Consider the following 19,951-nt stretch of genomic DNA (forward strand, 5'->3'; position numbering starts at 1 on the left):
ACCATACTCTGTACAGAGCGTGGGTGCTGCCTTAGCAGTCTCCTTGACTATTGGGCACAATCCTGGATGGGTAGACACTCCGATGCAGGATACACAAATGGCTCGATCATCGCAGCAAGCTGGTACTCCTCCGACCTCGGAAGGATGACAGGCTGAGTCAACCCAACCCGGACTAAATGCTGCAGTTACATTACAAGTGTTACATTACTCCGGAAGTCAAAAAATACCATTTCAGTGGTGTGTCACAGCCCAAATGACCCACTCAATATGAGAGCAAAATGACCCTCCAATCAGGATGGGAAAATTTTGCCAGGGCAGTGATCAGCCTCAGAACCATAGATGGGCAGGAGAGAAATGGAGTGTCCAAGGAGAAAAAAAACAAGACACTTTATTAAATAATGTACATCATATAATCTCGGCAAGAAATGACGTACATAATCGATTATAATTATACATCATATCTTAAGCTTGTGTAACTCGCATGTTTATCAAGTCAGAATTCCACGGGTTGATTGCTAAGCGTGTAGTGCACACCGGACAATCATCCAGTATGTAATGAATTACTCAATCTTCTGATTTACATCAACAAAACAAGAAACGAGCACACCACCAAAGGGGGAGCGAAATCGGTCCTCCATTCTTTCCCGAGCTCTTCGCCACAACAAGCAGGTTACAGAATGATGGAGCAGGTACAGAGGACGAAGATGAAATGTGCTAATTTAGGGGAGCTCAGTCTTACCATGCCAAGTCTCCTCTTTGTACAAACTTTAGTTGGCCATTTGTGTTCATCCTCAACTAGTGCTATCCTCCATTTTGAGCTCTGAAGAGAGCTTCACACAGGATTGCAGAGTTCAGTTTGAGCCTGACACCAAAGTTAATCTCTTTTTGCTCTTCACCCAGTGTGGACTAGTTTTTGCCAGTTCCAGGACAATGTTCATGGTGTAAAGATCGGCATTATACATGTTTCTCCTTTGCAACAAAAATTGATTATTTTCAGCTCTGATGGTGTGCATAGGTTGTTACCATCAGTGATGGTCCATCGCTGTACCGCAAGAAAAGAATGTCAACCATATGGCCAAGTGGAGTCTCTTCACTTTATGAACAAGGTTGTTAATGCAAAAGACAAAGGAAATCACTGCCTGAGCATCCTGCATTGTACAACATCTTTCCTTGGCACACCTGAACTCATATCCACCTCCAGGGCCTTCATCCACAGCCTGAAGGAATATGGCTCTCCCCTCTGAGCTGGCAACCCTGACTCACATTTTGCATAGCTTGACACCATTGAAACCAAGGCCTTAAAGATTATTGAAATCTCTGGCGATGAAGCTGAGTCCACTTTCTCATCGCAGACAGTGGTCTGCTACTGCATCATTTACGCTTACACTCTCTGCTCTTTCGGTGTCCTGCGCCCCTAAGGTTTCTGCATCAACCCCCTTGTAGTGAAACTCCCAAAATGCAGGATCACTGCTCACCTTCATCCATTCGATCCTCTTTTGAACCATGGTAGAAAAGATCATGGTTTTGGATGGGGATTATCTGAGATGGTGATGAACAGCTGTTTTTAAGACCTGGAGGGAATGTGACAGTTGGTTCCACAGGCAGGAAAAAATGTGAATGAATGAGTGGAGGTGAGCATTCATCCTGGATTTAGGTAGCTTCACCAAAAGGGGGATGATGCTGGACCGTTTGCGTTTGGATTCCCCTTTAAGATCTCTGAAATTATTTTTCATCACTCTCATTGCCACAATTATCACTAAAACAGTCTTTCTTGTGCGTATGTTTGTCTCGTTGGTTGTTATCTTCAGTTGCAGATTTCAGGTGGGAGGAAGTTCTCCCAAAACTCAAAATCTCCACCTCCTCTTTCAGTAAAGAATAATGATTCACGAACCAAACGGTGAAGTTTCATTCTCACAGCCTCGTTCCAAGGGCTCTTTTCATAATCTTCACTGAACCTCTGACAGTCTCCACTTGCAGCTCATTTGCAGTGACATTCCCCAGAATGATTTTTCAGTACTCAGTAAGGGTTTTCTTCATCATTCCAACTATCACTGGTACAATTTCAGCTTTCTTCAATTTCTAAGTCCTCTTGACCTCATTTTTCAGATCCTGGTATTTGGTCATTTTCCTAATTTCTGTAGCATTTAGTCCGAAGTTATAAGGAACTGAGATCTCGATCAACAATGCAGATTTTTCCTTTTTCTGTTTGAGCACGAAGTCTGGATGCAATGCTTTGTTTGCCATGTCCACACTTAATGGGATCATCGTGTCACACATGAGCATTACTCGTTTCTTATCAAGGATCGGATATGGTTTGTGTTTGCATGATTGTTCTGTGACCGGGATGTTGAAATGTTTACAGACGTGCCAATGGATTACTCTGCAGACGCTGTCATGTCTTTCTGTGTACAGCTGTTCTGCCATGAGTTATTTTACACCCCGAAAGAAGGTAGATGGTACTTTCTGTTTCTACCCGACAAAACCTGCATTTGTCCAATTGACTCAATCCCACTATTTTCTTAAAGGAATTCATGTAATGTCCTTGGTCTGAGGCATTGATGATGACTTATTCTTCACCCCAACCAATTTGACCTCTTCTTAACCATTCCAATGAACCTTCCTTGTCGATCCCTGTCCTGTCAAGCTCTTTTTAAAATCTTCCTGCTCTTTCGTCATTCTCCCATTTGTCAAAGTATATCTGCTGATATTTTTTCCCCTTGTTGAAGGAGAGGGTATTGCGTTTGGGTCCATTTGTTTGTTTGTCTGCACAGAACTTTGACATTTTTACCATTGGTGCGACTACTCATGTGGAATGTTCAAATCATAATTATGATGTCATAGGCCACGTGGTGTGGCAGCAATATTGGAAAAAAAACGGGAAAACTTTTGACCTCTGCATCTCTGAAACTGCAACAAGGAAAAATTTGAAACTTGGCACATAGCAAGTACTCCTCATGGGGAATGAGTGTGATTTTTTATGACATCATAGGTGTCTTCATTATGATGTCATAATTGTACATGTAGAATGCCACATCTGATCAGTATGAAAAAAATTGAGGATCATCTAGGGATAAAATGGTCCACATAAAAAAAAATTTGATGATGCCATCGGTCACGTGATTCGGGAGCCATGTTGTTGTTTTTTTAAATAACCTTCAAAAATCTTCTTCTCTGACGTGGCTGAACAAATTGAGGCAAAGCTTTACACGTATGACCACCTATACATGAAGAACAAAAGGTTCACACATATAACGTCATAAGTCGCATGGTTTGGCAGCCATATTGGATTGAAGAAAAATATTAAATGCTTTCTCTGGAACCACTTAATCGACATGAAACTTCAAAATTATGATCTAGTCTTGATGGGAAATACAGGTTTTACACTTCAACTTGATCGGACGCATGGTCTGGCAGCCAGAATTATTGAATTTTTTGATATGGGTTCTTTTTGAATTTTTTATTTTTAATAAGGCTCACTTGGCTGTACCTGGATGGGTTTGAGGGTACAGGAGTGGCAGCTGAAATGCAAATCCTATCCAGGTTCCTCCTGAGGACTTCACTTTTTTTTTTTTCTTGTTGGGGTTCCTTCTGATTACTCCAATGTAGCACTGTACATATTTGGTCTTCCATTTGATTTGAATTGAATTTATTTTAATGCCATTCTAAATTCAATTGAATAATGAATAATAATAATAATAATAATAATAATAATAATAATAATAATAATAAAAATAAAATGTCTTGGGTCAGGGTCAAGTGTCCAATCAAAGCGGGACGTCTTGGTACCGGGTCATCACTGCCAGCAGTAACAAACTGACGGTTCTAATAATATCTCTCATTAATTACGAAACACACCAGTACACAAACGTCACACAAAAGCAGTCCTGGCGAGGATCTGAAATCTGATTGCTCTTTTTGTAATTTTTCCTTTTTTTTCTTTGCAATCATTGGGGCTCTGTTTGCTTCTGTTTAATTTTCCTGTGTAGTATCCATCATTACGTCTGCCACCGAAGGTGGAGGTCATTATGTTTTCAACCCCTTTCTGTCTGTGTATAGGATATCTCAAAAAGTTGTCCAGATGAAATTTGGTGGACATGTTGGGTATGTGACAAGGAAGAAGTGATTACATTTTGGTGAAGATCTGGATCTGACTACTATAATTTTTAAAAGTGATTCTTGACCATTGAGAGATAGGGCTAAACGAATATATATCACATCTCAAAAAGTTGTGGACGGATTCGGATGAAAATAGGTGGACAGGTTGGGTGTGTGGCAAGGACAAATTGATTCGACTTTGATGAAGATCCAAATCCAGATCTAGATACGAGAATTATTTAGTTTCTAAAGTGATTCTTCACCATTGAAAGGGCCAAAACGATATATAGCACGATATTTCAAAAATGTATTGGGCCCGATATGTTCTTGTGGATCAGGCATTGCATGGCGGAGGTATGCGCTCTAACAAGTGCCCTTCCAGTTTGCACCTGTTTTTGGAAGTTTGCTGCTAAATGGATTAAGGATCTCTTTTCTAGTCTGTTGTTTTCTTGCTCATGTGCAAACCTCATCCAATAATCTGTTGATCTTTTCACATACTCTGCTTGTCCGACACACGATATTCTGTGCACTCGATTAAGCTTCATCAAACCACCTCCTTCTTCTCGCCTCGGAAAGTACAACCTCGGTTATGCATTGGTTTTTGTGGAACATCTTGTGATAGTTAGAAGTTTCCTTGTTTTGGTGTCTACATTGTTGAACTCCAATTGTGGCCAGTTTATAATTGCACAGCTATATTGAAATGATGGTAATGCAAAGTTGGTTTAGAGGTTAGGTTTTGTTTCTTGGAGAGAGGGATGACTTCAGAATTAGTCTTATTCTGCGTACGTACTCTTTGCTGAACATTTTACGCATATTTTTGTGCTGCACCTGGGGGCCTTCTTCTATTCCGAAGTATTTGTAGGATGCTTCATTTTCTACTTCCTGTATTGTTGTACTTTGTTCGATTGAGATGTTGTCTGTTCTTTTTGTATTTCCTTATACAAATGTGCATTTGGCACATTTGTGAAGACCAAACTCTATTTGAATGTCCTCTGAGTACTGCTTTACTAATTTTAGTTGATCTGCCAATTTCTTATCATTTAGTGCGAAGAGTTTTAGATCATCCATGTACAGTAGTTGTCACCATTCTTGTTCCTTTGGTCATTTTTAGCTCACCTGGACTTTCGTCAGGTGAGTTAATGCGATCAAGCAGTGTCCGTAGGTGAGTGACTGAGTCAGTCTGTCAGCACTTCAATCATTATTGCTTGAACCAAACAAACGATTTTGATGAAACTTGGCCACAAGCTTCATATCTGATGCCAAACGAAGGTGTGGAGGATATGTATGAACTGCATCAAAATATGCGCTCATTAAGGGGGGTCTTCGAGGTGGGGTGGTTTGAACCCCCCCCCCCCAAAAAAAAACATAGGTATTTGCTCTCTTCTCCATAACCACACACAATTTCAATGAAGCTTAACCACAGCCTTCATCACCGGCAATGTACCAAAGTGTATCGACCGCATCAAAATCTGCACTCATCAAGGGGTCTACATGGGGGTGGGAGAGGGGGGTTGAACTCCCCAAATAGGTATTTGCTGTCTTCTCCGAAACTAGACCCAATTTCGATGAAAGTTGACCACAACCCACATTACCCATGACCTATGAAAATGTATCGACCGCATCAAAATCTGTGCTCATTATGGGAGTCTACAGGTGGGGTTTCTGACCCCCCAAAATAGGAACTTGCTCTCTTCTCCAAACTACACACAGAATTTCAATGAAACTTGACCACAACCTTCATCACCCTTGATGTTCCAAAGTTTGTTCACAGCATGAAACATTCAGGGTCTAAGGGGGTCTGTAGGTGGTATGTGTGACTCTTGCTCCTAATCCAGGCGAGCTTCAGGACAAGTGGTCCTATTTTTCTGTTGCATATCAGATTGTAGCCATGTCCTTGTTCATTGTCTCTCTTGTATGTATTTAGATGTTGAGATAAAGTTGATGGATGATCAAATTCCTTGTTACACATAGTACACTTGGACGTTGTCTCTGGTATGTATTTTTTTATGTCGACATAAATTTGATGAAAAAGCAAAAAACTTTGAGCATACGGAGCACTTGTAGGGTTTCTCTCCGGTGTGTATCTTTTGATGTTGATATAAATGTGATGAACGAGCAAACGCCTTGTTACAGGCAGAACACTTGTATGGCTTTTCTCCAGTGTGTCTCCTTTGATGTATTTTCAATTCTGATAAAAATGCAAATGCCTTGTTGCACACAAAACACTTGCATGGCTTCTCTCCGGTATGTATTCTCTGATGTCCAAATAGTTTTGACGAACTAGCAAACGTCTGGTTGCATATGGAACACGTGTGGGACTTCTCTCGTTCAGTGTGTATCCATTGATGACTCTTCAACAAATTTTTTTTAGCAAATACATTGCTGCAAACCAAACACTTGTAGGGTTTCTCTGCCACATGTACCTTTTCATGATCTTTCCATGAAGATAAACGATAAAATGCTTTATTACACACTGGACACTTGTAAGACTTCTCACCTGTGTGAATAATTTGATGTGTTTGTAAAGATGATAAGGATGTAAATACTTCATTACATGCAGAACACTTGTGTGGCCGCTTACTCCGATGGTTCTGATTTGGTGTGTTCATACAACTTTTACAATAGTTAGACACGCTGTCAAACTTGTCATTGTCCCGACACAATGGCTGTGTCGTATCCTCGATGATGGAAGCATCCGTGTAGAACAACTGTGAACACTTGGAACATGACACAGACTTCAATTGTTTCTCTGTAAAGACAATTCCAAAATATAGTGTTAATGTATCTTCATGAAGTTTTTTCTGGAATTAGATCAAATATTGGCCTTTTGTGTAAGTTTTCTTAAGGGGGAAGTTTCATGTTAAGCATTCCAAAAAATACAGAATATAACACCTTGTGAAATAAGCAATTCAGTTACTCAGCATGACCCACACAAACAGCCTAAGCCTGAGTCATGCAATCTTTCTGGATACTATTAGTCAAGTCATGATCAACACAATTCAATATGATTGCCTCCCTGCGTGTTAATTATAAACTAGATCTGAACAAGTAAAAAAAGACAGAAAATGAAATAGCCCCCATTGTTTTAGTAATTTTGCTGTCCGAAGGTAAAGGGCTAGCCCATATTTCTGTACAACCAAAATGGCCAGTCTACCAGTCGGCCATCTTTGATCAGATTGCAAAATGAAGTGCAGGGCACGTGCACACCATCATGCACTGTGCTTGTGCCAAGTATGAACAAAATCAGACCATGCATGTCTGAGAAATGGTTGGGGGCACATTTAAGTAAAAAAGATGTCCGGCAGTCGGGCATCTTGGATCTGATCTTGAAAGTTTGAAGTTTGAACAACATTGGTACATGCCTGTCCAAGAAATGGTTGAGGACGTGTTCGACACTTTTTTATTTTTTTAGAAATAAAATAGCCGCCAGTCGGCCATTTTGGACCTGATGTATACCATCATGTGTTGTCTTTGTGCCAAGTACGAATAAAATCAGTCCATACACGTCCGAGATATGGTTACGGACGCACACGAAAATCGAGATCAAATCCATAAGCCCCCGTTTCGGACCAAGTCCATCGGAGGCCAATAAACATTTTCACCCTGGTAAGAGATGAGAAGCGTAGTGGGTTGATTGGGTGGAGGATAAAATTCTAAATCAGAGGAGGTCAAAGATAAAATGTCTGTCACAGAATTATCTCAGATAGGAAGAGCACTGTTGCACTTTTTGTGGCATTGCTGCCGAATATCAAAAATCCAAGAGTGAGTGATTGAAAAGTCAATTTTAGCAAATTCACATTTGATGGTATATTATCAGATTACCAGAAACATACCCAGCTTGTGTCGAGGTCGGCATGACATGAACAAGTCATTAGAATTTATATTTCACAATAGTGTGCAAAACAAGACTTGGAATGAATAGGTTGTTATGCAGGAATGCATACAAAATTGTACTCGAGTGTTAATGCCATCAAACTCGTGGTCAGAATGCAGCAGAGTTATGCAGCAATTCTCAAAGATCTTGAACACATCTCGTGTGTTCAATGGCTTATAATGATCGGTTTAACTTTTCATCCTTTAATTAGCCAGAGTAAATTAAAATTACATTTTAGTTTTAAAAACCATTTCATAGCAGTATGGGAGGGTAAAATGGTCTTTGCAAACTTTAGCTTGATGCGTCTCATTAATCCAAAGGAACAACCGTAAAAGGCAGTCATTAAACATGCTTTGTACATTTAATTCACTCCCTCTCGATGTGTATTTACCCTGTGCGCGTGAAGCGAAAACCGGAGGTAAGCAAATGGTTCATGTCCGTCCATCCATCTCAATTTATGATTGAGAAACAACTTGTTTAAAAATTGAATGTTATATTTTGAACATGAATCAGAACATGTATAACAAGTCAAGACTATAAAGAAGATTTTAAACCTCTTTTAAAAATCGAATTATGCACTTGAACACGACAACACAAATCGCCTTCATAATATTTCCAAGAACCTCTGGTTTTGCAGGAGTTGGAATGTGTTCTACGGGTGGTGCATGTAATAGGAGCTGTCAAGCACAGCCCCTGGGAAGTAAACGTGGCATGTGAAAGGGTGCAGTGTCAGTGTGTATAAGAGGATGCCGATTGATGCTGCATTCTAAGGTGATCAAGGATAAAGCCTCCATCTCTTAAACTGTGACTCAATGTTATCTTATTACAGTGGATTAGGGTGGTTGGTGGTTTACACTGCTTCAGTAGTGCTAAACTTCTGGATTAAAAAAAAAAATCTTTGAAATCATTGTTTTATTAAAATTGAAATGGATACTTGAACACTGCATGAGATATCATGTTCTGTGAACTCTCGTTATTGATGTTGTAACTGCTGTTAAATCCACAATTCCCCTGGATTTTTGACAAGTTGACATTTTCTGATGAGGCAATTTATACATCAGTGGTGAAGTCAACTACCACAATTACCGCATTTGGTTCCCGAACTGTGACAATTAAATATTTCACATATCACCTTGCACTGGAAAGACTCGGAACCCTGCTACTATGCTTCGAATGTGCGACCGTTTTTGAACAATTTCTTTCAGAGAAGTGGATTGGTAGATGTGGACCAATTGCTTGGCCACCTCGTTTGCCTGACCTGTCCCCATTTGGACTATTCAACAAAACCACATTCTTTGGATGAACTGAAGGCGACAATCACAAATGAATTTTTTTTTTTGGTTTGTATACAGAGTCGAGGCTCGAGGAAGAGCTAGAACACAGAATGGATCAGGACGCAATATAACAAAAGTAACAGCAGAAGGAGAAGGGGAAATGCCAACAACAGGCCCAAGATAGTAAATAGATGAAGACAGACAAACAAGGGATGCGGGTAATGATAAGGGGTCAGAGAGAAGGCAAGGGGTGGACAAGATATATACAAAAGCAAAAGTTTTGGAAGGGATGTTTGAGAGGGAATTTGGGAATTCACAAAATTTGAGAGGGGGGCGGTTTAACGGGTGTTGTAAAGATTATGGTTTTGGATGTGGGATGATCTTAGATGGTGTTGAACAGCTGTCTTGAAGACTTGGAGGGAACAATGACATTGAAGAGAATGTGGAAGTTCGTTCCACAGTTGGAGGGGGTGGGGGGGGGAGAGAGGAACAAATGAGTGAAGGTGAGCAGTGGTTTTGGATTTTGGGAGTTTTACGAGGAGGGGGTTGGTGATGGACCATGTGCGCCCTCCAGTAACCTGGAGGGGTGAGGGAGGAAAGAATGGAGAGGGCAGAGGGTACAAGGCCAGAAAGGAGGAGGAGGAAGAAGATGGAGAGAAACAACTGACCTGTCTGCAATGGGAATGTGATAAGCCCATAGACTCAGCTACATCTGAACAAATATGACAAACGTTCAGATTTTTGAACTCCTCTTCCTCATCTTGAGTGAATGTCATTGGTTCATATGTTTTCACGATTACTTCTGTTAGTTGAACAACATATTTTTGCAATCATTTTGCAAACCCTCGGAGGGCATCTTCTCTTCCGTATAATTTCAATTTATTATATTGGTCTCCAACAATTTATTAGACATAATAAATGAAACCACAAGGAATACGTTTTTGGTCAGATTTGTTGTAAAATATATTTCGATTTGGACAAAACTATCTTTTTGAGAATGGCTTCAAAGTCAGCATAAATCAGGAATGGAGGTTTCTTGGTTTTATTTAAATCTTTGAATTCTAATATCGAGTCTGCTTCTTTTGGAATCTTGATTTCTGCTGATTCATAGTTCGAGCAATCTCTTGAATGTCGTTGTAAAAAAACACATTGTGTGAAAGAAGTTGAGGCATCTTTTACAGATTAATGTTTGATATTTCCAATTTTTTTTTTGTGATGTAAATTGTCTTTAAAAAATATTTGGTGGAAGCATGTGAATTTTCTCCTGAATTGAGGTAACGAAGGTCAATGAGTGTTTCATCATTTTTACAGTTATTTGTCCCTTTAATAATTTTAACATTTTTTCCTCCTTCGTTCATAAATATGTTGACAGATAGATTATTTGTTTTCTCAAATTTTGGGGTATCCTTCAAATTCATTGGAAATTCTAATGCTTCAACATTGAAAGTATTGTCATATTTGTTATAATGACATTATTTCATGGGTTCCAATGTGGAGGATATAGGTGAGCAAGAATAGACGAGGAAACATTTATAAACTTTATTTTAAACATTAATAATTACCTTTAAGCGACCAAAAGAGGTTGCCAATACCTCGTACTTTCTCTTGCTCTCTAACTTTCCTCGGAGTATGTTTCAAACTCAAACCGTAAAGGTAAATGAAATATTTTTCACTAAAACCCAGCTGTGCTAGAGCCACTTCTTTATTATTATTATTTTTTGAAGATAGATATCTATAAATAGTGAAACTCATCAAAAAAAAATACAGTATTCAATAATATATTTATTTTAACATTGCATAAGAGGGGATAAAACACATGGGCAACATCAATTGCACTGAGCACTTATCCAAAGAAGAAAAACAAAACACAATTTCTCAAGTTGCAATACTTATTGCAGTCACTTGATTTAATAATCAAGTCAGACAAATATTTAATCGAGATCAGTATATAAACCTTATTTATTGATAACATACATAATATTATGAACAAGCTTGTATAAATAGTTCTGAATTTAGTTCAAGATAACATTTTTTTATTTTTTTTTTTACAAATAATGAGCTCCTTCACATAAAGTGCAAGAGTAGATTTACTTTGCATTTAAGCTTAGATTAGCAGACAGATTACCATTGGTCATTGATAATGCCACAAGCATGGACACTGTGTGATTTGTCAATTATGACGGCAGCAAGTGCAGGATGTATGCAATGCAAGGCACGAAGGCAGGAATGACCATGACTGTAGTCCTGGACACTGATTTCAATGTAAGTTATCAGATCGTAGGGAACTTCAAAGTTGTCTTTTGCAGCTTCTTTAACAAGTAAAGAAGTTGGAGTTATATTTTTTCTGATATTGAAATGATATCATGTATTTAACGATCGTAAACACCTTTCTTAGACTTGTTGGTAATACACAGATTTTTTGTGAATATACCGATTTTTTTTTCATTGCAAATTTTTCAGGATACCGGTAATTTCTTCAAATTTCCAATATCAGTATCTCAATATATGAAAGATTATACCAATACCAACAGAGGTACCTGCGCTTTGTGCGGATGGGCAAGAGGATTCCAACGGTATGCAATATAATGGGGTTAACAGGTGGGGGTTGGCAGGTGCAGCCGATTCCATCAATGGACAGACAGACATTCAGAAAATACAACTAATATATATATATATATATATTTATTTATATAACATTAAAGTTATATTATAACTTGTAGTTTGTAAGATTTAAAAAAAAAACAGATCCAAGGAGAACACACGAGCGAAGAGCAAGAAAAGGAGGTTCAGGAGCACCGGAACAAAACAAGGACAAATGTGTCCAAGAGCAGCGTCCTAAAGGTTTTGTCGGATTAAAAAAAAACAAAAAAACAACAACTTCCGATATTTCGTCACGTGCATCGATTAAGCCGATAGTGAGACCCGTCATAGTGTATTTACGTATTTACGAAATATCGTGTATTTACGAAATAAATATTGTATTTACGAAATTACAATACATTAAATGGAATAATCTTTAAATAGTAACGTGAACTTTTCGAAACTTTAAAGCAAATGTCCGAATATATTTAAAGGTTCATGATAGACGCTCTCAAAAGGCACCCTCAATGCGAGGATGTGTACAAGTGTTTAGTATTTAAGGAGATCTGGATACTGTATATAAAAGAGCCGAGTCCTAATATAAAGGTTTTGTCTTCACAAGAAGAACAACAACAACAACTCCGAGCTGTCTTAGTGCAGCAGCGTCTCGCGTAGCGAGACGCTGCTAAAAATTAAATAATTTTTATTTTTATTTTTTAAACAGAGCAGCTTGTGAGTGTCTCATCTGGAGCAGACATTTTTTAAAAAGCACTTACAGAGGACTAAGATGCATACGAAGCTGAGAGGCGCTTTAAAAATCAGGGTGGTGCTTGGGAAAGCAAACAAGCATGCTCGAAGCTGACAAAAATTGTTTTAGTGAGTACCAAACCATTTCTGCTGGTACTCATTGGAGAACCTAAAAAATAAATAAATAGTGTGTGTGTGAACCTATTTATAATTATTCGCTGACTATTCAAATATTTTCCTATCACACCGAGACCCCCATATCCTTCTCAATGCAGTAAACATCGAGTTAAAGCTTGTTAATGATTGTATACGGGCAAACAAACTTGCTCTGAATATAGATAAAAGTAATTAAATGCTATTTAGCAATTCAATTACAGAGATTCCTGGACATATTAGTAGTAACAATATTCACCTGGAGTCCTAGACAGAGATGATTCGACTAAACTTCTTGGATTGTTCATTGATCATAATTTATCATGGAAAGTACATACAGACTATCTGCATAAATTGCTCTCATGAAATGTTGGCCTATTAAACAAGTTAAAGGGGTTTCTAAACACAATCCTCTCACGCATTAGCATCATGACATCTTTTGACGTTTTACCTTTGTTGTGCTATTGTGATGGAACGTCAAAAGAGATCATGATGGTAATCCATAAGAGGATTGTGGCGTATGGTAGTATTGTAATGTAGCGTCATTCCTCCCTTGTTTGGTTGTTTTTTTTTATTTAATCCCTCTATTTTTACATTAAAATTTTTTTTACTTTTTTTCCTTGCTCCTGGAATTTTTTTAAAGTAATAAATGCTTCATGTTTTTTATTTTGGTATGGATTAAATCCATCTATGTTATTAACTTTGGCTTATGGTACATTCCACCCCTCCATCCTCAATTCTGCCTTTTGGTTCAGTCCACCACATATGTGGAAATATTGATGTAATTATCGTTTTAAAAAATAATAAAATGCTTTACGTTTTATATATTTAGTTATTTTTTGGTAGGATTAAATCCATTCAAAAACACATTCAAAAACAAACAAAAATTTTTTGACATCTGTAAATTCAGAGTTTGCTTGATAAATTAAGCTTCAGTGAATGACACATTACCTTATGCACACATTTTAATGTTCGAATGTTAAAGTTAGAATGTTAAAATGAACAAAATAAACAGAAATCAGGATGTATTCAATAGCACACATCTCTGTTTGAAAAAGTGCAAATGTCAAAGGTCAAGTTTCAAAGAGAATAAAAGAAAATTGCACCACTTCCAGAATTTACATCCACCCTGGTGAGGTCCCTCACATATGTACCTAACATCTAATAGCAATGAACATTTTCAAGCCGACCAAGAAGGATAACTCCTTAATGAGGCCACTTTTTGCATTTTGGCTCCCCGACTGGAGAACTTGAAGCATGACATATACCAAACCAAACCAAACCAAGGTGTCCAAGAGTGAAAGAGCAAAAGGGGTCTAAAAAGTCCCCAAAGGGTCTACATGTGTGAAGGGGTCTAAAGCATCTGAAAGGTCTACAGAATATAAAGGAGTGAAGCTAGAATAACGAATTAACTCGGGAATGCAGCACGGCAATAACAGGCCAAATTACCTCATGACACTTTAAAATCCCGATGTAGATGCAACGTGGTAAAAAAATCTAATCATAAAAAGTTTTGTCGTGATTAACCTTGGGAGCTCAAAGCAGTGGTCACAAACAAACGAAGAGCAACCAAACAAACATTTCGTATATATGTATGTAATATATATAAATATATAAAAATATCAAAGGTGTTCCAAAAAGACCTGTTCAACTTGGGTTGTTTATATATTTAGAACGAGCAAATACAACCCATGGTCCCTAACAGCTCGCTCCCCCCTCCCGCAGAGTACAACAATTTTTTTGTGAAGTGTCGTTCTCGTTGGGGGGGGGGGCTTAGAGACGTGATGTGAAAAATGCTTTCCATGGCACGTGAGCTTCTAATCACTTACAAGGCTTTCATCCGCAGTCTGATGGAGTACTGCTCCCCTCTCTGGGGTGGTGCTCCTGCCTCACACCTAACTCGACTTCACACTGTGGAAACCAAGGCTTTTAGGATCATTTGTATTTCCCACGATGAAGCTGAGTCTTTGGGTCTCACTCTCACCGGAGCTAGGTTGGTGGTCTTTCTGTCTTCCAGCCTCCTTTCCGGCCTTGCCCCCCACTCTGTGATCTATCCCCCTGATATTTCCTCAAGGCACTCAAGCCCCCTTCTGTTGAAACTGCCAAAATCAAGAATCACTGTTCACCTTCACCCTTTCATTCCTCTTTTTTCCCACATCTGCAACTAACTCGAACACTCTTTTCAATCCCACTCCTCCCTCTAGGTCTTCAAAACAGCTGTTTCCCACCATCTCATATCTTCCCCCATCCAAAAAACTTGATATTTAACACCCCCATAAATCCATCCCAAACCCACCTCCTTGAAATTCCCTATTTTCCTTCATGAAAGTCTCTGTAGTATTATCTTCTTTACCCTGTGTACCCTGCCCCCATCCCTCTCCCTTCCACAGATCTCCCATCATTTGTTCCTCACCATTTTGTGCTTCCCTCTCCTGCCTCCCTTGTTATATGGTTCTGGGTATTAGCTCTTACATGAGCCTTGACATGGTATCCAAAAAAAGGGGGGGGGGAGGAGATTAACAGACTGACATTTATTAATTTAGGCCACAAATGATACCACGATACCCTTTGGTTTATATGACACAGAAACTCATAAAGTTTTGTGTACACCATCAATACACTTCAATGCGGGTTCATTTTGTTGTGCGCAGGACATCGAGGCAGTACACAAGTTCTTGCCATGTTGGGACCAGACGGTTGGTAACTGAGCATTTCTAAGGAACTCATCCTCTATGCACCTGAGCATTTCCAAGGTAAACACCTTGTTTGGGTACGTCATTTGGTTTAAGTTCCTGCAGAATCTGCACATTATACGTATAAAGCTTCAGTCTTGCAAAATCCAAAATCCTGTGTGTCAGTGAGTGGTGGTTGGTCATCCCAGTTCTAAGGATGCGCATCAAATTGATTTTCTGGGACTTTGTTGAAATGATTCATGCACTCATTCAATGTCTGCTGCACTTGCTTGGTCGACCAGTACTTTTCTGTTTCTGACCACTTCCAGTCTCCTTATATTAGGCCTCTTGTACCACCCTCTGATATGAGACCACGATGGCAAATTCCTTCTCTACCTTGAACGGAAATTTCGCTGAACTTGCTTGCCAGATTTCGTATCGATGAACCATTCGACGTACTGAGATTTCTCCTATGCCCTATGGAGTCTCCATTTTCTTTTTCATTAAACCACCAGACCTGAAAATAAAGAAAACTTTATCAGTTTCTAAATCATTGTATCATTTGTGGAACTAAATATATTAACAGCCAAAGTTGTCCAGGTCTTTTTGGAACACCCTGTATGTAGATTAATCACAAATTATAAGGAGCAGAATTTTATGGTTCAGACCTTTGTCCGCAGAGAACGAATCGTCGACAATCTCTGACTTCACCTCCACTTTCACCACAAAATCTGAAGAAAAACAATCAATTTAAACAAAACTTTCATTGACATTTCTGAATAAAAACATCTTTCCTGCTTTGTTTCACTGAAGCAAGTGAAAATGTATTCATGGTATATTGATGTGTCATGTGGATTTGATTCTCGGCCCGACTACAAACTGCTGTCCTGGTGATTCACACCCAGAGCCTTCCATTCATGAGGTCTCATCTGGAGTTACACAAGGATACACAAAGGAACTTTGGTGCAGGAGCAAGGCATTTGGACAATCATGTCTGTGTTGCTGTGGACAATCATTGTCTGTGGACAATGGATGGTCACCCATCCACACACAAGCCAATATCCCCAGCTCCCTATGTCCGCAATGCATCCAGGTACACATCAAAATCCCATATCAGCTTTCCAGGGAAACCATTCCATGCATGAGCTACTCTCTGAGTGAAAGACTCTTGCCTTAACTCTTCTCTTCAATACGCTTAAGTTATCATATCTACTCGTATCTCCATCATATGGCCTCATAATTACATCCTCTCTAACATACAACATCCTGTCCCTTTCATCCGCTCATGACTTAGCTGTCCTTTTCATCCATTTGCAACTGAGCCTAGCTCGGCCTGGAATCAATCTAGTAACCCTTCGCTGATCCCTCTCTCTAGCAGTTGTATCCTTCCTCAGATGTGATGACCAAAGCTGCACCAAATATTTTAGATGAAACATCACTAATTTACTATCGTGTTAAAAACCACCCCTTTTGATTTACTTGGGGGCCCGTTGGTCCATTGGACCAAATCTTCATTGGTCTTGACGGCCTTCGGCGTTTTGGTAGTTTGAACAAAAACAATACGTTTCCCAGCCTGGAAGCCTTGGAACCCAAATAATAATAATAATCTATAATTCCAGCAGTGTGTGTGTGTGTGTGTGTGTGTGTGTGTGTGTGTGTGTGTGTGTGTGTGTGTGTGTGTGTGTGTGTGTGTGTGTGTGTGTGTGTGTGTGTGTGTGTGTGTGTGTGTGTGTGTGACCGCTGTTTCTCGACAACCACTGGTCCAATCTAATTGAAACTTGCCAGATATATTGCTGGGGACCTGACGATGTGCCTTTTCAAGGTTTGATATTAATCGGACAAGTGCTTCCCAAGTTATGGCCATTTATTTACCAAACCAATGACAAGACACGTTGTTGCGTGGGCGTGGCCAATGGGGAAGGGAAGCTCAGCCGCGTTCCCCATTACGGGTTACAACGTACGGGCTTCCGGAGAGTGATGACTTCGTGTATTCTAATAATTTCTCGATTTCTTATGCGCATTTATAGATAAACACAATGGCCCAAGTTATGATAGTTTTCATATTAGACGGTGCATACATTTCGGGAACATCAGAGTGCTGGTATGCTCCGAACCAGGAAGTAAAAAAAAATTCTCTTTTTTCTCTTCTCTTTTTGTTTTTCCTTGTCACGACATTGCGAAAAGGTAAAATACGTTGGCGCTTATTGAATGATTAGGTATTAAAACTAAATTGCGAATAATCGTAACTGCGAATAATATGCGAACTTCCGCGCCACCCACGTACGGGCACGCGAGAGCGAAGAAACGGCCTGTGTGGTTGTGGAAAATTTTATCAATGAAAGAGCACGATTTTCTTTCCTCTGCATAACATGAGAATTAACGGACCTTCATTGGGCGGTGTATATTGAACTTTCACGACCAAGCTGATGTTAATGTTTATTCACTTCACATTAAACATGTGCGTTACATATCCACCAGTTTGTTGATAAGCTTTTAAAAGTCGGGCAAAAACGTAAAGTATTTTCATGAAAGACGAAGAGTTTCTTTTGTTTGCATAATAAGAGAATTAACATACCTTCATTGGGTGGTGTATATTAGATCGCTGCCACGATTGTTGCACACAAAACATGCATTACTTTGTTTGTGGTGTAATCAAAATGAACATTTCTTTCCTCAAAATGGTAACTTTATTTTATGATAAAAGACTCGTTCAGTCTTCAAATATAAATAAGGTCTCTATAAGCATACTGAGCACATGTAAAGCAAAAAAATATGGCCGCCATTTCTGGGTGGCTGGAGGTAGGCATGTTGGCATGGGTAGGTAAAGCTGGGTTCTGGGTAGGCATGGCCTCGCTAAAAGGCGGTGTTCGTGACGTTTGCCAAGACGAGGAAAGGCGTGGCTAATGACACACACACACACACACACACACACACACACACACACACACACACACACACACACACACACACACACACACACACACACACACACACACACACACCTCTATGCAGAAAATAAGATACGATTTTGTGGATATGATAAAATAATTATTTCTCTGAAACTGAAAAGCCGATCAATACAGGACTTTGCAGTGAAGATGCACTACCCTTGCTGTATATATTATATTTAACAATGACGTCATCAGTCACGTGGTTTGGCAGCCACAATGGTTTCACAGAAAATAAATAAAAATATATTGTTTCGAATTCCGCCGGTTCGACTGCCACGCACGACCGCTTACGGCCCAACCGCGGTCGCGTGTCCGACGATGACCGGAATTGCAGTCGTAGCTTCCAGACAACCCCAGAAACCTGCTACAGGTGCCTTAACGCACCATAAATTGCCAATATTCTGTCCACGCGGTACAGGGTTAATCGCCGAATCTCGCTATACCTAATTATCCACACAGACAGAAGTACCGAGAATTTATACCTCGACGGACCTTGAGCGGGGCGAGCCGTTACCGTACTCGGACCGTGCGTGACCCGAGCAGTTATCACCAAGTTCCATCGGACCAAATGACCACTTTTATTGGCTTTAACAGCCTGCTAAGTTCCTGAACGCGCCGTGGAAGTCAATGGGAGGAAATGGACGCAACGAGCGGTTTTACATTCAAACAATGGGGCATTTATTAAACAAGCAAGCAATGGGGGGAAGGGGACATGACACGAGCAAAGCCTACAGCCAATGTCTATTCAATATGTACAGGCACGCACTTAAATCATTTCTACTTATCAAGACAAGGTGCCACATAAACAGACTTTCATACAAAACCCAGAAAAGAAACGGGCCCGTGAGCCTTTATTCGGACTCGGAGCCTGGATGACCAAAGGCTCGCAAGAGGCCGAGTAGGTTACCTGGCCGCCCCTTGTGACGGCTCCAAGGTCTTTGTGTCGGTGACCCCTGGTGTCCCTGCTTGGCCCTCGTGTCGCAACGCGCCAGTCGCTTGAGCGGCCGGACGGCTTGAGCAGCTGGGCGAGCGGCTTGAGTGGCTGCTTAGTTCCCCTCGGTGGCCCGGCTCTTGTCGCGGCCATTTGTCGGGCCTGACCGGCGACGCTTTCGGAGGAGTGAACGGGTCCTTGGCTCTTTTAGAGTTGATGATCTTTAATGACCTGTCCACAACCTCAGCGACGCTGCTCGACTGTCAGGGTCGTTTTCCCGGACCACCAAGCTCCGCTGCTGCCGCTGGCTCTCCTTGCCCGGACTCCGACGACTCGCTGGATTCCACCGCAGCTGGCACTTGGGCTTCTCCTCCCGACTGGCACTGACTTCCGAAGCCGCAATTTGCACTGGTTCAAACCCCTGGTGTCTCTGCTTCTCCTCCCGACTGGCTCTCCTCGCCTGGCGACTGCTTCTCCTCGCCCGAGCTCCACCCTTTTATGTCTGGGAGAGCCGCCCTTTGAACTCTCACCTGAGGCCGGGGCTCTGCCCATTCTTCACCTCCGACCTCTCACCCTCGAAAGCCTCGCTGGAAACCCCATATTCAACGTCACTGGTTTGTTTCAGGAAAGCCTTCCTGTGATCCAAATATGCTAATCGGCTCGTGCCGCGGCCG

At 40.4% G+C, this 19,951-nt stretch overlaps 1 protein-coding gene across 2 annotated transcripts in view; it reads right to left on the bottom strand.

Annotated features, from left to right (window-relative positions):
* Positions 1 to 370: 370 nt before the first annotated feature.
* The window catches only part of LOC147009071 (uncharacterized), a 36,934-nt gene continuing 17,353 nt past the window's right edge, over positions 371 to 19,951 (bottom strand). The window contains exons 4-5 of one of the 2 annotated variants that reach the window (XM_085862816.1): positions 16,064 to 16,126; positions 371 to 6,844 (exon numbers count right to left, since the gene is read on the bottom strand). In XM_085862816.1, the coding sequence (XP_085718942.1) occupies positions 6,057 to 6,844; positions 16,064 to 16,126 (851 nt within the window). In that variant the 3' untranslated portion in view covers positions 371 to 6,056. The other variant, XM_085862817.1, reaches the window with a different exon arrangement.

Source organism: Eptatretus burgeri, chromosome 17 (assembly GCF_056783735.1).
Source record: "Eptatretus burgeri isolate ZD-2024b chromosome 17, Ebu_testis_v1, whole genome shotgun sequence".
Lineage (NCBI taxonomy): Eukaryota > Metazoa > Chordata > Myxini > Myxiniformes > Myxinidae > Eptatretus > Eptatretus burgeri.